At 40.0% G+C, this 21,984-nt stretch overlaps 1 protein-coding gene across 11 annotated transcripts in view; it reads right to left on the bottom strand.

The window, feature by feature from the left end:
- Positions 1-21,984, bottom strand: part of EXOC4 (exocyst complex component 4) — an 804,929-nt gene that overhangs the window by 154,287 nt on the left and 628,658 nt on the right. For all 11 annotated transcript variants that reach the window (XM_055590952.1, XM_055590951.1, XM_055590955.1 and 8 more), the window contains one exon: positions 14,133-14,269. In XM_055590952.1, the coding sequence (XP_055446927.1) occupies positions 14,133-14,269 (137 nt within the window). The remainder of the gene's footprint in view (positions 1-14,132; positions 14,270-21,984) is intronic.

Raw genomic sequence — 21,984 nt, 5'->3', positions numbered from 1 at the left:
CATGCCCTGGGGAGCTTTAAAAATATTACTAGATGTCCGGGCCACATCTAAAACCTAGTAAAGCAGAATCTCTGGGGATGGCATGTGGGCATCAACATTTTAAAAAGTGTCCCAGGTGATTCCAGTGGGCATTCCAAGGTGAGAACCACTACCTCCCACATACCTCTGCTCTCACGGGTCCTACTACACTTCTTTACAAGCTAGTATCCCTTACTAGATGGTGGCTTCTCTGAGGACAGAGTTGATTACTCATTAGCTGTTGTGCACCCAGTGCCGTGCACAAAACCTGGTATTTGTAAAGTGTGTAAGAAGTGAACTGGACATAAAAATAAGCCCTCTTCAGTTTTAGGAATCTTGGGTAACTGATTAAGCTAAAACCATGTTAGTGGTTTTCCTTTACTCCTTCTCTGCACCAAATGACTCAGGTGAGCCATCAAACCATATGGCATTTTGACCAAAGTATAGATCATTCTGCTATGCTCTCACTATACCTCTGTGAATTCAACAAAAATTAGAATAATGAATAGAAGTGTATCCCCCTTTTGAAAGAAAAAAAAGCCCAGCATTAAAAAGTCCTGACTCACAAGACAAACGAGCCAAGGAGTAATTACTGTCAAGCCTTCCCTTTCCACTCCACTTACTCATACATGGCCTATTACTGGAAAGTCTCCTCAAAGCCTCACTTTCTCTGGGAGGACCTTGTTAACTGTGTCAGCCTACAGTATTTTCCCCTTTGGAAAGCAAATGAACAAAACCCCTCCTTTTCTACTTACAGTTTATAACCTCATAGCTAGGACTTTGTCCTATACAATGGGTTGGTCAAATTAAATGATCTGCATGTCAGATCTGCTTCACCTGCTAATTTCATATGTGTTATAAAAGCTGTGAATAGTGCTGATATTTTAAATGTCTTTTTAAAATCTAAAGACAACTATTTTGTGACATATGGAAATTACATAAAAGTTAAATTTCAGATTTATTTAACCTTTATGTAATTTCTATGGAATCTAGAAAGATGGTACTGATTAATTTATTTGCAGGCACAATGGAGAAACAGACATAGAGAACAGACTTATGAATGCTGGGAAAGGGGAGGAAAGGGTGAGATGTATGGAGAGAGTCACATGGACACTTACATTACCATATGTAAAATAGACGGCCAACGGGAATTTGCTGTATGATTTAGGGAACTCAAATAGCGGCTCTGTACCAACCTAGAGGGGTGGGATGGGAAGGGAGATGGGAGGGAGGGGACATAGGCATACCTATGGCTGATTGATATTGATGTTTGACAGAAAACAACAAAATTCTGTAAAGCAATTATTCTTCATTTAAAAAATAAAATTTTTTAAAAGTTAAATTTCAATGTCCATATTTATTAAGAGCTATGGCTGAGTGGTTCAGTTCCTCTCATGCCCACAGTACAAATCAAAATTCTGTTCCACGGAGTTAGAAGCCCAAACCCAACACAGTTTTTCAGCATGTAAATCTTTGAGCCCATCCATGATGGCCCCCATCTGCTCCTGGGTTCAGGGAAAAGGCTGGGTCTATAGGCATGAGATAGTACTGTACATTTTTCAAGATCTAGACTTTTTCATTTTAGCACTGGTGGGAATGAAAAAGTATCACTTAGTGGGGTACTATGTTAAAAGTACTCATACTATTTACTTATGTATTTCTTAAAGCCTGGTTTAATTCAATAGTACAGTATTACATTACTATCTCCACTAATAGTCGTAGATCCTGTCTTATTAAAAAACAGTAATCCAAATTAACGAGCATGCTATCCACCTATATAATTCCCTCAACCATAAATTATTAATTCATATTGTAATGAACATCAGTCCCAAAAGCAATTCCAAATATCCTAGTTTGAAATATTAGCATTGATTAGCAACATACGATTACCCTAAGGGGAGTTTTTCATTCAAATGGCAAAGTTCCCATCTTGACCAACCGCATTACTTTATAATTCTGTGAAAAATGGTACTATGTGGGTGACACAATTCTAGGACATATCCAAACACTCTCCAAAAAGGAGAACTAAATTTACAACAGTTACTCCATAAGAGGGGTAGGGTTAATCACCACTACCAGAACTACAATTTACTGATTAATTCACAGCTCAATGGGCCACAGACAAAGCCATCTGTGTAGATATTTGTACCTGCTCCCAGGAGGAAGAGGAAAAGAGGTATACCTCTTGGAACAGGTGAGGGGGCTGCCATGAAGAGTCCACCCTCTAGACACAGCTGAGTGAATTTCATTCAGAAAACATCTGCTGGTGTCGACTGGCTCCGACGTGCACCGCTTCCTTGCTGGAACAGTTGGGAAGTACATGTGTGCCTGGTCCCCGGACACAGCTGGGGTGCTGAGTCTTTCATTAGGTAAACAAGCAGGGGCGGGTGGGGCTAATTGGATTCAACTGTTTGGTGACAGTCTGGGCATGATGTTTGCTTTCCCAGACTGAATCTTTCAGACACTTTAAAAAAACTAGGAGCCAAGCTAGAGAAATGAACCTTATCAAGGCTGGTCCAAATGAAGCCACTATAGTTGATTTTCGACCATGAATGACTTGGACCTATAGCAGGTCAAACTGCAGAGTGACATTCAGCAACTCAGCGATCATGACAATGAACGCAGAATGCAGAGCTGGTACTACGCCGCTGAGTGAAATCAAGCAAACACAAAAGCAGATGTAAAACTAAAGATTCTCTCAAGAAAAGACAGCAGAATAAATAGGAAAAGAGCAGAGAAACATCAGGTTGTCTTTCACATCACATGCAATGCTGCTCAGAGAGCTTTATGATGGGATGTATCTCCACCTTGGAATTGTAACTCAAGAAACATCGGATAACTCTAGAGATGGGTGATGGAAAGAAACAATCTTAAGAGGACCCAGGGGGAAAGACTTGAAATTTACGAGCTTACCAAAATTATTTAGGGGATAATTGAATAACAACTTTCAACTAGATAAGCTCTCACATGAAGGGTCATTAGTGTTTGATATTTTAAAAACCAAGAAAAATAATTATAACACAGTGGACCAAGAATACAAAATCTGCCTCAACTGTCAGGGCTCAGATTTTTTTTAATGATAAGCCAATTTAAATATAAATGTAAAGATCTTTATAAAAAGATCTCAGACCAGGTAACTCCCAGTTTCCACCCTAAATGAACATGTCTCTCTGATCTGAAACATTATTTGAGTTTCCCATTTTCTCTTCTTTGGGCTGCAGAGCCAGTCTTCGCTTCTTATGCCTATACAACCACTTGCTTACGCTGGGACCTTAGCCATGGTATGAACCTTTCTGAACCTCTGTTTCTTTATTTGTAAGGTTGGGAGAATCTAATCTTGAGAACTGCTGTGACTGACAAAATGAGTAGATAACTATGGAGTCCTTGCACAATGACCACACACCTTCCCAAGTGTGTATTTCCATTCTAGTCCAGGTCCTTATTACTTTGCTTCAAAGTGACTGCAACTGACTCCTCCTTCATCGTGAGTTAGGTGGGGGAAATTAAGACTGGCTGCTTGCTAGGGAACTCCTGGGAGATGTGATTGGAAGGGCAGTATCTGTACTTGACAGGAAGGCAGTTGATGGGCACTAGAATATGGGGCTTCCCAGGTGGCACTAGTGGTAAAGAACCCACCTGCCAATGCAGGAGACGTAAGAGATGCAGGTTTGATCCCTGGGTGGGGAAAATCCCCTGGAGGAGGGACTGGCAACCCACTCCAGTATTCTTGCCTGGAGAATCCCTCAGACAGAGCAACCTGGTGGGCTTCAGTTCATGGGGTCGCAAAGAGTGGGACATGACTGAAGTGATTTAACATGCACACAGAAAAGTAGAGTTATTCACTTGATCAATAAACATGAGGGAAAGGCCTGTATGCAGATATCATGCTAAATGTTGGGACAATTTTGTGGAAAAAAGACACAGTAACTTGCTGCTAGAACTCCAGAATTCAGATCAGTAACACATACAAGAATCACTTTGGGGACATGTTTAAACTACTTTTACCCAGGTCCAGGATTCTGTGAGCCTTATGTGAGAAATCGAGGTGGTGTGTTTTAAAATCTCCTCAAATAACTTGCGAGTCCACAGTGTTTGAGAGAGAAAGACATGTAAACCAATAATACATCAAATAACACATGATAAAAGTCTTAAATTATAATACAGCTGGATAAATATTGAAATGTTATGCCTAATAAGTTATAGGAGCACATAATAAAAGCTCGCATTTGCTGACTGTGCTCTGTGAATCAGATACTGTACATATTTTTATAAATGTCTTCATAATCTCTTCACTATTTAATGAAAATGAATGTATCAGTGGTGGGTGAGCCAAGAATAGGGGACATAGCATAGGTTTAAGAGGCAAACCAGAAGACAGGGTAGCATGGAGCTTGACTAGGGTTCCCTGGCACAGCCCTTGACTCACCTGAGGTTCAGAGTTAGTTAGCTGGCAAAGACAGTGAGACCAGGTCAATTAAACTCTCATTCCTTCCTGTAGGACCCTGGCATCTTTCTGCACAGCAAATCCACAGGGTTTCACAAACCATGGTGTCTAGTCTCTGCTACTTGGCACAATGTAGCCACTGAGAGCTTCTGAAGACACTACTTGGATTAGAGAGGATAGGTCACCCCTCTTCCTGAATACTCATGATGGTGTTCCTGTACTTAACATGGGAAGTTTAAAAGAAGAAAAACCTTTTCTGCTCATTCTTAACTACACTGACCACCCCAGTCATTTTCATTTCTCAACCCCTCCCGAATGCATCACGTCCATCCATGCTTCCCTACTGCCTGCTCATCCTCTTCGGTCTGTTAGGAACTGACTCCTTCATGAAATAAACATCTTGAAGCCCCACAAGGTGTCCAGGCTTGTGCCAGAGCTGGCTTCCGCCATTGGTGGTGGTAAGTGCACCTCCATGTCACTCATGCCTCGGTATGAGTTCTCAGGGCTCCGTGGAGAAGTGGTGAAAGGTGGGCTCTGGGGTTGGTTCCACCTTCTCCTAATAAAAACATGCCTGTGTCCTGTATCAACTGATTCTTCAAGATTAGAAGATGTTTTATTTGTGTTTTCTACCAGGCCCAACACAATGCAGGAAGGCCCAGAAATATGATTAATGAGCTGATGCTCAATTGGAACAAACTTTACAAAAATGATTTTCCATCTTCAAGTGACTATTTGGGGGCACATAAGCAGCTGCTTGTACCTTAGGACAAAGAGGATGATTAAGGGAGAGAAACACTCAGCTTGCAAGTAGCAGACCAACAGACTAGCCACCTGTCGCTAATGCAGTATAAATGCATGCTCAGTCGCTCAGTTGTGTCTGCCTCTCTGTGACCCCATGGGCTATAGTCCAGCAAGCTCCTCTGTCCATGGGATTTCCCAGCAAGAATACTGGATTTGGGTTGCCATTTCCTCCTCCAGGGGATCTTCCCCACCCAGGGATCGAAACCTTGCCTTCAGTGACTCCTGTATTGGCAGGCGGATTCTTTACCACTGAGCCACCTGGGAAGCCCCTCATTAATGCAGAGGACCCAAGAATTCACAGCTGAGTTTTCTTTTAAGACTCAAGAGTTGTGACTAATTAAGAAGTAGACTTCTAGTCCTCATCTCCCTTTTAGGATACCTTTTTATCCAAAGCATATAACATGACATCAGTATACATAACAGGTTTTCTCTCCAGAGTGAAGGTCTCAGAGAAAGGTGAGATGTTTTTGACCCTTCCTTAGATCTCCTTGTGACTTCCCTGGTGGCTCAGACGGTAAAGCGTCTGTCTACAATGCGGGAGACCTGGGTTTGATCCCTGGGTTGGGAAGATGCCCTGGAGAAGGAAATGGCAACCCACTCCAGGACTATTGCCTGGAAAATCCCATGGACAGAGGAGCCTGGTAGGCTACAGCCCACGGGGTTGCAAAGAGTCGGACATGATTGAGCGACTTCACTTCACTAGATCTCCAGACTCCCAGTGGCTCACTTGGGTTCTCAGGGCAAACTTGGAAAACACTCCAGCTCTCAGCAGAGGGCATTGTGAGCTTATGGATCAGATTCTTTGTGTAAAAGATATCTGCTGAGAAAGAATCCGATTGCGATATTTCCCCGCTCCCTTCCTCCTTCCCCAATGTTATATCACTTTGGATCATTTGAATTGTATATGGCTTTCTATTTAAGTCAGTCATTTGCTGGCAGCAAAACTAGAACATTTCCTGTTTTTCCTCTCACTGTAATCAGGATTTGGCTGTCCAAATTAGAACTGCCCTAATTACTCCTCAGCAGGTGCCAGTCTGGGGGAGGGCAACACGTGGGAAGAGAGGAAGTAAGGACACTTTACATCTTCAGACTCGCACAATAAGGAAACACTTTCTTCCGAGCCTGGAAAGCCTGATTAAGTGACAGGTAACAGGCACCACAGGGTTCTGTCTTGTGTGTGTGAGTGCGCTGTTGTGTAACAACCACGTAAACTATTTTCTATTTAATCCCCGGCAAAGCTTCACAGAAGTACTTTTCCCAACCCTGAGATAAACTCAGCAACTGTGGTAGACCATGACAGAGAAGACTCTGAAGAAGGAACCATGTGGGCACCATTCCAGAGAATTTGGCCAGGAAGGACACCAAAATTATATAGTCCCTCGGGAGAAGGAATCACGATACCTGTTGACCACAAGATATCAAGAACCAAAAGTAATGGGTATTTTCCAAGAGAAAAGCATGGGGTTGGCCAAAAAGTGGATTCGGATTTTCCCACAGGATGGCACGGAAACATTCCAATGAACTTTCTGGCCAACCCAGTAGTATAATAGATTGGTGCATTGTTTGGACAAAACGGTGAACTATAAATGACAGAAATCATTCCTTTGAGAAAGACAGAGCATGGTGAACAAAACTACCTGTGAGCCTGTCTAAAGCCAGTTACTATATTTGTTGCACTGAATCCAACCCCCAAACACAATTTTAGCAATGTTCATTCTTTCTCTCCTGCATCGATAATTTTCCCTTTGTCCTAAATAATTTTCTTAAAATATAAACATGCACTTATTTCTATTTAAAATAACAGCTAAAAGAATTAAAAAACCCTTCATGTGGTCTCAATTCCCTAGCTATCACTCCATTTCTCTGTTCCCTTTCACAGCAAACTCGCTGTAAAAGTTCTGCCTATATTTACAAGTTCTCAACTCCCAGATTCTTTTTTAAGTCCATATCAATCCAGGTTTCCCATCTACGAGTCCATGGAAACAACTCTTGTGAAAATCAGGAATACCCCCATGTTCCATTTATCACTCAAAGGTGAGTTCTAACACGATCCTATAGCAGCACTGGGACCAAGGATCCCTCCATCCCTTCGCTTGGTTTCCTGGACTCTACACTGTCTTCTTCTTCCTCCTACTTCGCTGATGGTTGCTTCTCAGTCTCCTTTACTGGTTTCTCCTCATCTTACAAACTTCTTAAATTCCACAGTCCTTTTCTCTGTCATAGTAATACTCAATCCCCTAGAGATTTCATGTAGTCCATAGTTTTAAATACCATTTATATACACTATTTATATGTTGGTGGCTGAGAATACCTATCTCCAGGGCAGACTTCTTTCCTTTTGATACATATATCCAACTGCCCATCCCATATCTCCATGTGGTTGCCTAATACACAAGAATCTTATCTGCTGCCCCCAAACCTGCCATGTTCGCCATCTCAATACTGGCAACTCTGACTTTTCACCATTTAAATGAAAAATCCTGAGTCATTTTTGATAGCTTTCTTTCTCTCACACTCTATCCAGTCTGGCAGGGAGTTCTGTTGTCTGGCCCTTACAAATACAGTCGATCTTTGAGCAATGCAGGGGTTAGGCGCACTGACTTCCCGCACAGTTAAAAATCCATATACTATTTCTGCCTCAAAAACCAAAGATTGATTAGTGACTCACCCAGGGGCACGAAACTGAAACAGTCTGGACAGAATCAGGACCCAAACCCTAAAAGTTTTTTGATTCCACATGCTGGAATCAAACACAAACTTTCCCCCACACTTAGAGATGTGCAGAATGAAAATCCAGGTACTGTATTTATTGAAAAAAATGTGCATATTAGTAGCAGACCCATGCAGTAGAAACTTGGGCTGTTCAAAGATCAACCATGTATTCAGAATTCAACCAGTTCTCACCCCCTGTGCTGCTGCTAACCAGTATAAGCTGCAATTCTCACCTGGATGACCGCAACAGGCCCTCGTCAGCCTCCCTGCTTCCATCTGTGTAACCCCTACAGCCCACTCTCCATACTTATATTTAAAAATAAAAATCAGACCATATCTGCTTGCAGGCACAGCTCTTGCAACGGCTCCTCTTTTAATCAGAATAGAAGTCAGCAGCCCTACAGGGGCCTACAAGGCCCTACATGGCCTGGCCCTCTGTTCCCTTTCCGATCTCTTTCTAGTTCCTTCCTGCTCAGTTTACCCCAGACACGCTGGCCTCCCTGTTGGTTCTGAAAAGTGTCATGTGTAGTCATGCTTGAGGGCCTCTGTCCTTTGCCAGGGCATTCTTTCCAGATAATCTTCTCTAACTCCCCAAACTCCTTCCAGTCTTTTATCAAACTTCAACATGACAGGGCCTACTGGGGCACCCTACTGAAAACTGCAACCTTCTTCTCCTACATCCCCGGGTCTATTGACTCCACTCCATTTCCCCCTGCAGGGCTTACCATTTTCTAAAATTCTTTATGGATTTATGTATTCTATTTATTGTGTATCTCCTCTCTCCCATCTCCAACAGAGTGTAAACCCGATGAAAGCAGCATATTTTCTGTGTGGTTCACTGCTGTATCTACAAATCCTGGGATAAGTACTCAATAAACATTATGCTAAAGCTGAAACTCCAGTACTTTGGCCACCTCATGCGAAGAGTTGACTCATTGGAAAAGACTCTGATGCTGGGAGGGATTGGGGCTAGGAGGAGAAGGGGACGACAGAGGATGAGATGGCTGGATGGCATCACTGACTCGATGGACGTGAGTTTGAGTGAACTCCAGGAGTTGGTGATGGCCAGGGAGGCCTGGCGTGCTGTGATTCATGGGGTCGCAAAGAGTCAGACACGACTGAGCGACTGTTCTGATCTGAAACATTCATTAAATGAATGAAATTCTAGAGACCAAGCAAATGAACTGTTTTAAGGATCAAGTAATTAACTGTGTCAAGAGTAACTGAAATTAAATAATATTTTGATAGGTTTAATAAATTTAGTCAAGAACCTTGGGGCACAGAAATAATTCAAAGCATAGACTCATAGAACCACTGCTGATAATCTTAGATGTATCCTGGCAGATAGAAAAATGCCCGAGAACAAATGCCCTGATGTTCATAAAACAAGGTAAATTACAGAAATTGGGTAAGTTTGGAACTATAGGCAAAAATTCTAGAATCGATTATTAATGATGGTTTATGAACACTTAGGAGGTGGTACTCACTAGGAAATAGGAAGATCTCACAATTAAACAAGTAACATGACTTTGTTCCTTTCCTAACTGGGTAGGTCACTGACTTGAATGAAGAAATGGTAACATTTGGCTCAAAGTCAAGAGACTTTGTTTCTAAGATGGAGAGTTCTTAACAAAAAGTCTGGCAAAGCGGGAGGCGATGAATCCTAAAAATGAAGGGATGAGAGGATTCCAGAACAAAGAACTAGGTATTATCTACTGCTGTCTTCTAATGCCCATCATGGGGATACAGAAGGAAGGGCTAGCTGCACTGTAAGGATCAGAACTGGGAGGACACTAGTAAGAAATCTAAGTCTCTTATAGGATGCATGATGAAATATAGGGGCATTGACCATGGGTGGTAGTAAAGGTAATCTTTGTCATCATCATCATTGTCATTATCAGAACAATATGAATAGCTAATCATTTGGGAGGGGGCTTACTATTTTGCTAAGACAGCTCTAAAAAGTTGACATTTTCAGAACAATAGTATGAGAGAAGAACTATTATTTTTTCTTTCTGTAGATGAGAAAAGTAAGACACAGAGAGGCTGAGTAACTCGGTTCAAGGTCAAAGCTAATAGGTGACAAAGCTGGTATTGAAGTTCAGGCCCCAGAGACTGCTCTTGAGCTATAGTCCAGGGTTTATAGTGAGAAAAACATATGAACCCCTGAAGTACTGACTAGTATATGGATGTCAATCTCAACAGAAGTCTTGAGAGATACAGAGCGCAAAGTTCTTAATTTAGCCCTGTCCCGTCAAACATTTTTTAAATGACATAGGCAAAGAAACCAAAAGATTGCTTATAAAATCAAGAATGACATGGAATTTGGAGGAATAGCTATGATTATTTTGATGACAGAATGAGGATTCAAAAATATCTCAATAGACTGAAATGATGAGCTAAAAATAACAGTAAGTCCAATGGCTACATGTGAGATCTTGAATTTAATTAAAAAAAAAAAATTCCTTCAAATACAGCTTAGAAAAGATAAGGCCAATTTCAGCTAGTGTTTCTTCTTACACTTTCCTACCCTCTACAGCCAGACAGTGACCATGTCCTACAAATTCAGCTCCTCGTGTCTCTTGGTCTGCCCCTTCCCCTCCATTTTCCCCACGTCTCCTCCAATTCAGGCGCTCTGCCTCTCTCCACTACACCTCCACGCTCTTGCCTTTCCAATCCATCTTACTAAAGCTCAGAAACATCTCCCTAAAGCACAGGTCTGCCCTGGCACTCTCTGTTTACTTATATTCAGTAGTTCCCACTACCTAACTTTAAAAGGTCAAGTTCCTTGAACCTGGTATTCAACAGCCTCTATTTTGGCTTGGCCATCTTTTCCAAAACCCAAATATTCATCATTTGTTCATCCTTTTCCTGCTCTTCCTCACCTTCTTGACATTGTTCTGGTTCCTTCATTCCTTCAGCCCCTTCACCTTAAATCCTGTCTAAATCCTCCTTGTTTTAGGGACTTCCCTGGTGGTCTAGTAGCTAAGACTGCACACCCAACGCACGGGTCCCAGGTTTGATTCCTGGTCAGAGAACTACATCCTGCATGCCACAACTAAGAGTTTGCATGCTGCGACTAAAGATGCAGCCAAATAAACAAATATTTTAAAAATCTGGATCAATAAATATTTTTTTTAAGAGTAAAAAAAAAAAAAAAATCCTACTCATTCTTCACAAGTCCAAGTCTGTATCTTTCACCAAGTCTTTCTTGTCCTCTGTAATTTCTTCTTCCTAGAGCATGTCATCATTGCCTATCTTACCATATTTTCCATCATAAGTTAATGCTGTGGGTATACTTGCCTGCTTTCTTTGTCTCCTATTTGCCTTTCTATGCTTTACCAAGAATGTAAGCTCATTAGAGATATAATCTGTAACTGACTACTTTAGTCCTACACATTCACATGCAATGAAGGATGTGTTTTGGCATTGGGTCCTACAAAAAGAAGGCAGTGGTTTTGCTGAAGTATGAGAGCACATCTGGAATACTGGGCTCAGAGGGGAGTGCTCCTTTTTTAAGATAGACACTGCCTGCCTAATGGCAATGAAGAAAGAAGAGTAGGATGGTTTGCCGACCCAGGATGTATCAGAAACCAAGGATGTTCAGTCTAGAGTGAAAAAACAAAACTACTAAATGGATCGTGATGGTCATCGTCACATATCTGAAGGGCTGTTCACGTGTAAGGATGAAACTGATCTGGAAACACTCCAGGAAAAAGAACTATACTCAACCCGAGTATCATTTCAAAACAAGAATGTTCAACAGTGCTCTGTGAATTTAGTAAGCTATACAACCTCCATTATAATTAATACTCATTGGCATTATTATTTGTTAGAAATTATGGGTTGCCCTAATGAAATATAAGAAAGAGAAGACATACCTTGCTTAAAAAAAATATTAAAATTCAATGCCACTTAAAGTAAATGTAAAAATCGATTTTTAAAATATGTTTTTTGACTGTCATTTGATAAATGTGACATTGGTACAACCATTATGGAATTTGGTTTTGTAAAGTTGAAAATACAGCTTTGGTCCAGAAATTCCTCTCTTAGACAACTAACTAAGGGCAACTAACAAGGGCAATGGCTTTTAAAATTTTTATGTGTCTCTCTTAAAGGAATTTTGAAAAACTGTATTCTCTTTCCCAAATTTTAAAATTGAAATTTAGGGTGTTTTTTTTCTTTTTTTTAAGCATGAGTTCAATGGTTATAAATACATAATTTTTGGCACATTATAAATATTGATACTTTAAATCACTATTTTAAGTGTAACCAATAGAATCTCAGTACCTTAGGGATTTGATATCCACCACAATACATTTAAAATATATGAAAATAAGCTTGTAGTTCAGCTGGTAAAGAATTTGTCTGCAATGCAGAAGACCCTGGTTTGATTCCTTCGTTGGGAAAATCCCCTGAAGAAGGGAACAGATACCCACTCCAGTATTATGGCCTGGAGAATTCCAGGGACAGAGGAGCCTGTCAAGCTACAGTCCATGAGATCACAAAGAGTTGGACACAACTAAGTGACTTCATTAATTATTATTAATGGTTAAATATTTTTCATTTTTCTCTTTAAAGTATTATTTATACTTCATTTCCTCACCAAGTTCTATCCTAATGGAATATATCTTAATGCTCAGAAGTATTTTATTATTAATCTTTTATAGTTGTCTGCAAAAAAATCATCTAATTAAAATCTAAAAATTTAAATTAAAATTTTATTTATCAAAATACTAAATGTAAACATTTTTTTTTGATGCGCCATTAGAATTATCACTTGTGTATCACAATTACACAATTGAGTATAACATATATGTTGATTATATGTATGATTTTAACCTAAATGTATTAACATTCTTGATGAATAATTACCAAACAAAAAAAAAAATATTACTGGGAGTGCATCTTTCAGTGAAATGACTGGTTTTTTTTTTTTTTGGTTTGTATAACTGTGGATAAATATTACTTATTGTTGGAGTTAAGGAGGTTAAGCATTAATTCTATGTTATATCCCTTGGATTAATCTTCCCTAAACACTGCTTCCTGGCTTACTCATAATGGCTCCTTATCATCTACTATTCAACATCTAAAGTTCCAAGTCTTATTTTTTAAGACCCTTTGTTACATGGTCTTACTTTCCCTATTCAACATTATTTCCTACTATCTTCTCTAGGAACTCTGTTCGATTCAAACCTCTCCCTCCTCAACCGTCCATCTGAATATCAGATAACTATGCTTTTGCTGATTCTTTATCCCTGCAGTGCTCCTATTTCTTCTTTCCACCTCCCTAATCTTATCCATCTGTCTAAGGTTCTGAATGTATCTCACCTTCTGTGAGATTTCTCTTGACTCCAGCCTGTCACTCTCTTTACTGTTTTATTCCTTCTGCTTTTACAGTCTGTAGTGTACAAGTAGTACCTGATCCTGTGCTATACTGTCTATCCTTAATTATATATCACATAAATTTAGTATTTTATTATACATTCTTTTCTTCCCTAATTGTTTCAGGTCTTGTCAACCAGACCATAATTTGTTCCTATTATTAGCTTTTTACAAGAAGTGCCATGATCTTTTCCACAAGCTCAAAGAGAATTTTGAACTCAGAAAAAAGAAATCAGGAGGAAAATGAAAGGTTTTCAAGTTTATAACAATGATCTTTCATCTCCACTGATGCTAAAAACAGATTAACCATCCTTTCATGACAGTAGGAACGCTATAGATCAAATATCAGGAGGACTACATTTGTACTAACTAAAAGAAAGCCGTGTTGATTACTAAGGGTTGCTAAGAGTTCAAAATTGCTTTCTTTAAAGATCTTCTAGAATCACAAGAGGGGTTAATCAAGATCTGGAATTTCCTTGAGGAAGACACACCTTGTGATTCTAGACGTTCATAAAAATCAAGGCTGACACTTCACCTAAGCCGCTCAGTAGCAGTCCTAGTTGGCTTTGTCCCTTTGTCCCTCCCACTCTCTGTTGATACACACGTCTGTGTCTAGGAGACTGCTGCTTTCGTGTATGTTCTCATCAGGCTTCTTGACAAACTGAAGGATGGTCCTTTTCTATAAGGTGGAAATTTAGGCTATGAAGGCAGTATCACCCACCACCCCAATGGTCAGGTTCTAAACTGACGGCTTAGCCCACAGACGCTCTACCTGTAGGCTGCAGTGCACGTATCCTTGTACTCCTGCAGCTTCACGCACACCATGTTGAGGAACTGATCTGAGTAGGCACTCAAGTCGTGCATCAAGTTCATGAGGTCTTGCACTGTCTTCTCCACAATGATTGTGCTCTGGAAAAGAACACAGAGAGGACACAGAAGCTGATGAGGGTTTTGACTCAGGTAATGTGTAGGACAAGGAAGGACAACTAAAGGATGTAATCACTTAAGACACCTGAACTTTCCTAGAAGGACATGACATTTAAAACTACTCACGAAAAAAGAAATAAGTATCTTACATAGGGCTGATCCTCCTAAGACCTGAGAAGGTGTTTTTTATGGAAGGACACAGGACAGGGAATTTCAAGTTGATTTCATGAAATTCTTGGCATTCACAAGATATCTCTCTGTGGCTTTTAAGAAAGGAAATACATATTCAGTTGCAGTCGATTTATCATCCTCAGGGTTCTACTTTCAGATTAGGGATCCATGACAGGCAGCCTGAAGAAAAAGCCTTCCAGGAGTTGTTTTTAAAAGTTTCAAAACCATCAATCTATTAAGGATACCAAATAACATTTGTATTGTGCCTTACAGCTTGTAGAATGTTTTCACATATACAGCATATGTTACCCTCACTTGAAACTCACATAATAATGATAATCACGAACACTTACGGATTCTTACAAGTGCAGAGTACTGAGCTAGACACTGTACATGCTTTATCTCATTTAATCCTCTCAATAAACCTATCAATTGAATCCCTTAACCATCCCCAGTGTAAAAAGGAGGAAACAGGCTTAGAGAAAGAAAAAAGCAAAGCAAGGACTCCAGACTTCAATCTTTTCACTACACCATTGCACTTTAGAAACATTTCTCATGAGATCATGGTGCTTCTTGTTTTTGTCACTGCAGAAGCAGTGTCCAAATAGATGTGTTTTAAAAGCGAATTAAAGGAATATCCAAGGGAAAAAATAAACCCATCTTTAGAGACTACTACTACTGTGCAGTGAAACAATGTTATACCTAAAAAGAGGCATTTTCAATAAATTCTATATTTTTGCTTAAGAATAAGAAAAAGGTGGCAAGCCAAGCCAGAAAAAAAGAAAAGGTATAATCGTTTAAACCATTTGTTTGTGCCTCTTTCCCAAAGAGCTCAATTACACTGGAGTAAATATTAATCACATGCTTAGCATTTTGGAATCCTTTGGTCAATAACTGGTTTGATGAATATGTATTTATTTATATAGAATTCCAGACTGAGCCAGAAAAGTGAACATGAAATTTTTTTTTTTCTGGTCTGACAGTAACCTTTGAAATAATCAAAGGCATTTTATTCTGCTTAAATACAGACTATGGGGTACAGGGTTTTGGTTTTCTTTCTTCTACAGACAAAAAGAACGGACAAAAGTGTACAGCTTTTCTCAACACAGTGGGGGACCAGCTTAAGTTATGAGTTTACACGTACGTGCTTATTTAGGCTAATTTGGGTCTAGAAGTTTCTTCTTTGCCTCTCCTCTCCCCACACCCCAAGTAAAATAATCAGAAGATGAAAAGGAAGGAGCAGTTACATCGTGTAGGGAAAACTCCATGGGAAACCAAATTACAGTCTCTATAGAATCCCCACAAGTTCAACTTCCTTTTCTGTATTGATTTTAAGATTAAAGCACTGCAGCTTCACCCTGATCCATAATTCTGTTCCTTGGTGTTTGTGTGTGAATGACAGGAATTGATTCTGCTCAGCTACATGTCCCTATGCTGCTATGAAGAATCAAAAATCCTCATCCTGATTAAGAACACAGGATATCCTACCACACGTGGACAGCAATTAATAAAAGGAGAGTGGACTCCAGCCATCCTAACAAAGGCCGTTTAAAATCTGAAACACTGCAGGGAAGATGAGCACAAGCAGATGGCTCAGACCACTGAGAAAAAGGGCCTGGTTCTATTTCCTATTATGCTATTGATAATCCACTCTGGGACAGTTTGGGGGAGCTCCTGCCTTTCTGATGGCTCCGTCTAGCTTTCTGGTAACCAAGGAGAACTTGATGGTCCTCTACAGGCCTTCATCACTCAGTTGGTACCTTGGTGCTTGCAGACTTCGGGAATACTGTGTTACTGTCCCAGGTCATCTCAGGAGGTTTGTTCCTCCTGATTAGACTATCGACTTCTCAAAACTGACAATGGTGTTCCTCTTTTCTGAAACCTTCCCTGTGTCACAGAGCAGCTTCCCTCTAGCTATTTCACACACGGCAGTGTATATATGTCAGTGCCTACTCTCACAGGTGGGATGCAGGAGGGTGGGCGGGAGGCTTATGAGGGAGTGGATATGTATATACTTACAGCTGATTCACACTGTTGTACAGCAGAAACAAACAACATTGTAAAGCAATTATCCTCCAACTAAAAACTCTTAAACTCAGCCAACTTAAATTAAAAAAAACACAACAAAACATAGCCTTCCCATCCTTCCCTTTCTTCACGTATTCTGTAATTTCTTAGGATCTTCAGCATAGCACTACTAATCAAAGAAACAGGATGAATAATGTTAACTCATATAAATAATGTGAGGGATGTCATATATGTGATGGATGCTGCTGCTGCTAAGTCGCTTCAGTCATGTCTGACTCTGTGCGACCCCAAAGACGGCAGCCCACCAGGCTCCCCCATCCCTGGGATTCTCCAGGCAAGAACACTGGAGTGGGTTGCCATTTCCTTCTCCAATGAGTGAAAGTAAAAAGTGAAAGTGAAGTCGCTCAGTCCTGTCCGACTCTTAGCGACCCCATGGACTGCAGCCTACCAGGCTCCTCCGTCCATGAGATTTTTCCAGACAAGAGTATTGGAGTGGGGTGCCAGTGCCGCTAGACACACACATTTTTGCATTTTGAAGTCTCTTTAGGTGGATTCAGTTTGGTCTGTATTTATCCCAGGGCTTTTGGGTGACTAGAATTGTGCTGATATCAGATGGAGGAGAAGGGGAGGTTGGAAGCACATAGAAATATCCCCTGGAGATAAAGGTTTTGGGGTAAACAGAAAGTACCTGCAGGGAATGATTAGAATGCCATGGTTTAATTCTAATGGTTGTGCTCAACACAGAGCCTATGTGATGCTATATGATTATATACAATTTTCCAGCTATTTGCTTGGTTTACCTTGTCATGGTAGCACTCTGGATAATCAATCACTACATTCTCTTCAAGGAAAATGACACTGTAGTTTGCCAAATGATGGGCATTTTTACAGGGGAAAAAGATTCCATTTTCTAAGAATTTATAACAATTTCCAAATCAGTGGCTCTGATGGATAAATACTGAAAATACCAAATGTCTAACAAGGTCAATCCTGTTTTTATTTATTTGATCCCTTTGGCATCACAAATGATTTATTGTCTCATTATTAATTTGGAGATTTGCCAGTGGTGACTATAATGACTTCATCATAAGTAAAACCTTGATTTTATTCATTATAATTGCCGTTAAACGTATCACACATGATTGATATTTGTTTAAAAATAACTCAATTCTCATTTCTTGCAACCTATTACCAGGTAATAAGTCTGAGCTTGACATGAAAAATGAGAACAGGAAAAAAAAAAAAAATCCCAGGATAGCTGAGGCAATTAAAAAAAAAAAAATTGCTATGAAGAATAAACAACTAAAGTTTCTTACAGGGAACTTTAACTAATTGTTAACTTTAACTTTAACAACTAAAGTTAAAGCAATGTAAAATAAGAAGATGGTATATAAGGACTAGCTCTTTGGTTCTGCACTTAAAATTTTTAATGAATGAATAAATGAATAAACATGACTGGACATTAAAGACCTTGTCCGCTTAGCCCAAGTCCTAGTGGGGTACAGCAACCAGTGGTAAACTTTTTTTTTTTTAATAGAAGTATAGTTGATTTACATTGTTATGTTAGTTTCAGGTATACAGCAATGTGAATCAGTTATATACATATATATATATATACACACATATACATATAGCTGCTCTTTTTTAGATTATTTTCCCATACAGGTCATTACAAAGTATTGAGTAGAGTTCCCTATGCTATACAGCAGGTCCTTATTAGTTATCTATTTTATACATAGTAGTGTGTATATGTCAATCCTGATCTTCAAATTTATCCCTCCCCCACTTAACCCCTAAATAACCATAAGCTTGTTTTCTGTACCTGTAACTCTATTTTTGTTTTGTAGATAAGCTCATGTGTACCCTTTTAAAAGATTCCATATATGAACAATATCATGATATTTGTCTGTCTGTCACTTCCTTACTTATAGTCTCTTCCATCACGTTACAAAACCCTTTTGATGGGTGACTATACCTTCATATCTCTACTGCCTAGGAGAAGGTAACTGGCACATTGCAGGTGCTCAACAGATGGTTATTAGATGAACTGATGCACATTCAGAACAAGGTGAAAAGACAGAATAGAATTATAACGCAGGATAATGGTTCAAAAGCCTGATTTGGTAATGTTGAATCAGAATACGGTCTTTATTACTACATTCAGTTCAGTTCAGTTCAGATCAGTCGCTCAGTTGTGTCTGACTTTATGTGATCCCCATGAATCGCAGCATGCCAGGCCTCCCTGTCCATCACCAACTCCTGGAGTTCACTCAAACTCACGTCCATCGAGTTGGTGATGCCATCCAGCCATCTCATCCTCTGTCGTCCCCTTCTCCTCCTGCCCCCAATCCCTCCCAGCATCAGAATCTTTTCCAATGAGTCAACTCTTCACATGAGGTGGCCAAAGCACTGGAGTTTCAGCTTTAGCATCATTCTTCCCAAAGAACACCCAGGGCTGATCTCCTTTAGAATGGACTGGTTGGATCTCCTCACAGTCCAAGGGACTCTCAAGAGTCTTCTCCAACACCACAGTTCAAAAGCATTAATTCTTCGGCGCTCAGCTTTCTTCACAGTCCAACTCTCACATCCATACATGACCACTGGAAATATTACTACACTACTGTATCCTAATTCTCATGGTTCTAAAGACTGAAGATCTTAGACTTTTCTATATAAACACTCCTAATTTCCCCTAATTGTTTTATTTTTATTTAATGACAATCCATAAATATATATACACACACAACTAAATTGCTAATTTAAAGTTTAAAGCTGTATAAATAAACTCTCAACTCAGGAAAAAACAAAAAACTTTAGTTTGGAGAATGTGGTCTCTGTATGTGTGCTGTTTTAGCGCTTGGATCAGGGATGCTTCAGAGATGCTGCAAATAGCCTAGGTTCCTGGGAAACTGCTTTAGAAAGAATTTGAAAGAAAAGAGTAAATCCATCTATCACTTCAGACATGCCCCACCACACCCCCTCAGCAAGAAAACAGCAATAATTGTGGAGGGAGGGGCTTTTCCTAATATTTAATGATGACAATGTTTCTGTTTGGGAGGCTATATCCAACTACAAGTTGCCAGATCTCATCATTGCATACTGTCCTTCCAGTTACTATCAGCTCCAAGTTGTTGTTGGCTGTAAACAATAACAAAGACAATAATGACAGAAATCTTCTTTCTGGTTTATAATCTGTATTTTGATTTCTGTGATGTTTAAAATAATCTGAATTGGTTTGCTCTAATAAGCTAACTGGTAAAAGACTATGCATCCAAGGAGTTGGTGACTAAGGAAACTGCCACTTCTACACTCTTCCCAATCATGCTTCTATAGCCAATCATTCTCATATAACCCATGGCGCCCTTCATGGCATGGCTCTGTCTACCCCTCCAGCCTCAATACTGCCATTTCCCCTTGCTCTCTAAGATCTGGCTACATGAGGCTGCTTCCATTTTTCCTTCTCATTTCAAGGCTTTGTACTTGCCTATAAAGTTCAGTCCCTTGCCTTCCTTTCCTAGAGCACTTTCTCCTATCCTTCAGGTCTTAGATAAGAACTCCTTTCTGTGGGAAGATTCTTCCTAACCTTCACTAGGTTCTCCTGCTACAAGCACTTAGAACATATTTATCTATACAGCCATCTCTCCTTCCTCTTCTTCTGGTTCTGTTTCTCTGGGGAGCCCAGATTAGTAGAGGAGGGGGGTACTGATTGGGAGGGACATCTGGTCGGTGGTTACACGCACACATGTTATATCTCAACTCTGAACAATTTATATCCAGCCATTACACAAATGAATAGGCATCCCTTCAAAACTCTGTCTGAGAATACCATATGTAAGCATATAAGGCTTCTATTATAATGATTTTCACTTAGGGTGTATTTTTAAAATGTGAAGATGCAGCAGTATTGTTGGCAATATTATTATAGACCACTGTTATAAATGAGAACTGTTTCGAAAGAACAGAAGTTTTGTGGAGAAAGAGCAGAGAATTTAACAAATTGATTAAATATATACATATTTATTAAGTAAATATTTCTTGTATGCCAAATACTAACCTAACTGTAGGAGATAAAGATCCAGAAGAGACAAATTTCCCGACTCCAGTAATCTTAGATAGGAGGAAGAGACATCAATTCAGTTCAGTTTAGTCACTCAGTTGTGTCCAACTCTTTACAAACCCATAAACTGCAACATGCCAGGACTTCCTGTCCATGACCACCTCCTGGAGTTTACTCAAACTCATGTCCATTGAGTCCGTAATGCCATCCAACCATCTCATCCTCTGTCGTCCCCTTCTCCTTCTGCCTTCAATCTTTCCCAGCATCAGAGTCTTTTCAAATAAGTCAGCTCTTCGCATCAGGCCAAAGTATTGGAGTTTCAGCTTCAGCATCAGTCCTTCCAATGAATATTTAGGACTGATTTCTTTTAGGATGGACTGGTTGGATCTCCTTGCAGTCCAAGGGACTCTCAAGAGTCTTCTCCAATACCACAGTTCAAAAGCATCAATTCTTTGGTGCTCAGCTTTCTTTATAGTCCAACTCTCACATCCATACATGACTGCTGGAAAAACCATAGCCTTGACTAGATGGACCTTTGTTGGAAAAGTAATGTCTCTGCTTTTTAATATGCTGTCTAGGTTGGTCATAACTTTCCTTCCAAGGAGTAAGCGTCTTTTAATTTCATGGCTGCAATCACCATCTGCAGTGATTTTGGAGGCCCCCCCGCCAAATATAGTCAGCCGCTGTTTCCTCATCTATTTGCCATGAAGTGATAGGACTGGATGACATGATCTTAGTTTTCTGAATGTTGAGCTTTAAGCCAACTTTTTCATGCTCCTCTTTCACTTTCATCAAGAGGCTCTTTAGTTCTTCACTTTCTGCCATAAGGGTGGTATCATCTGCATATCTGAGGTTATTGATATTTCTCCTGGCAATCTTGATTCCAGCTTGTGTTTCACAGCCCTGCATTTCTCATGATGTACTCTGCATATAAGTTAAATAAGCAGGGTGACAATATACAGCTCTGATGTACTCCTTTTCCTATTTGGAACCAGTCTGTTGTTCATGTTCAGTTCTAACTGTTGCTTCCTGACCTGCATACAGATTTCTCAAGAGGCAGGTCAGGTGGTCTGGTATTCCCATCTCTTTCAGAATTTTCCACAGGAGGAGATGTACAAGTTCACAAATATGGACAATACAGTGTCATAGACACTGCTACCCTGGGCATCTGTATATATGGCAGTAGAGGTACAGAGGAGGAAAGAGTTCACTGGACTACGGTAGAAGGGGTGGAAGGAACCCTAAGAAAGAGGAAGTTACAATTGAACTGAGTCCAGAAAGACAAATAGCAACTTGTCAATTGACAAAGAAGGCAGGAAAAACACTTATGGTTGACGGAATAGCATAATCAGGAAATGGTGTGGGATTCTGGGAATTGCACGTGGTTCCTCACGGCTGGGGTGAGAGTGTGCTGTGTTTGTGCAGATTGGGAAGGCAGGCA

This window comes from Bubalus kerabau, chromosome 8 (assembly GCF_029407905.1).
Source record: "Bubalus kerabau isolate K-KA32 ecotype Philippines breed swamp buffalo chromosome 8, PCC_UOA_SB_1v2, whole genome shotgun sequence".
Classification (NCBI taxonomy): domain Eukaryota; kingdom Metazoa; phylum Chordata; class Mammalia; order Artiodactyla; family Bovidae; genus Bubalus; species Bubalus kerabau.
Note: the sequence above shows the minus strand (reverse complement) of the source record. Positions and strands in the feature narration are given on the sequence as shown.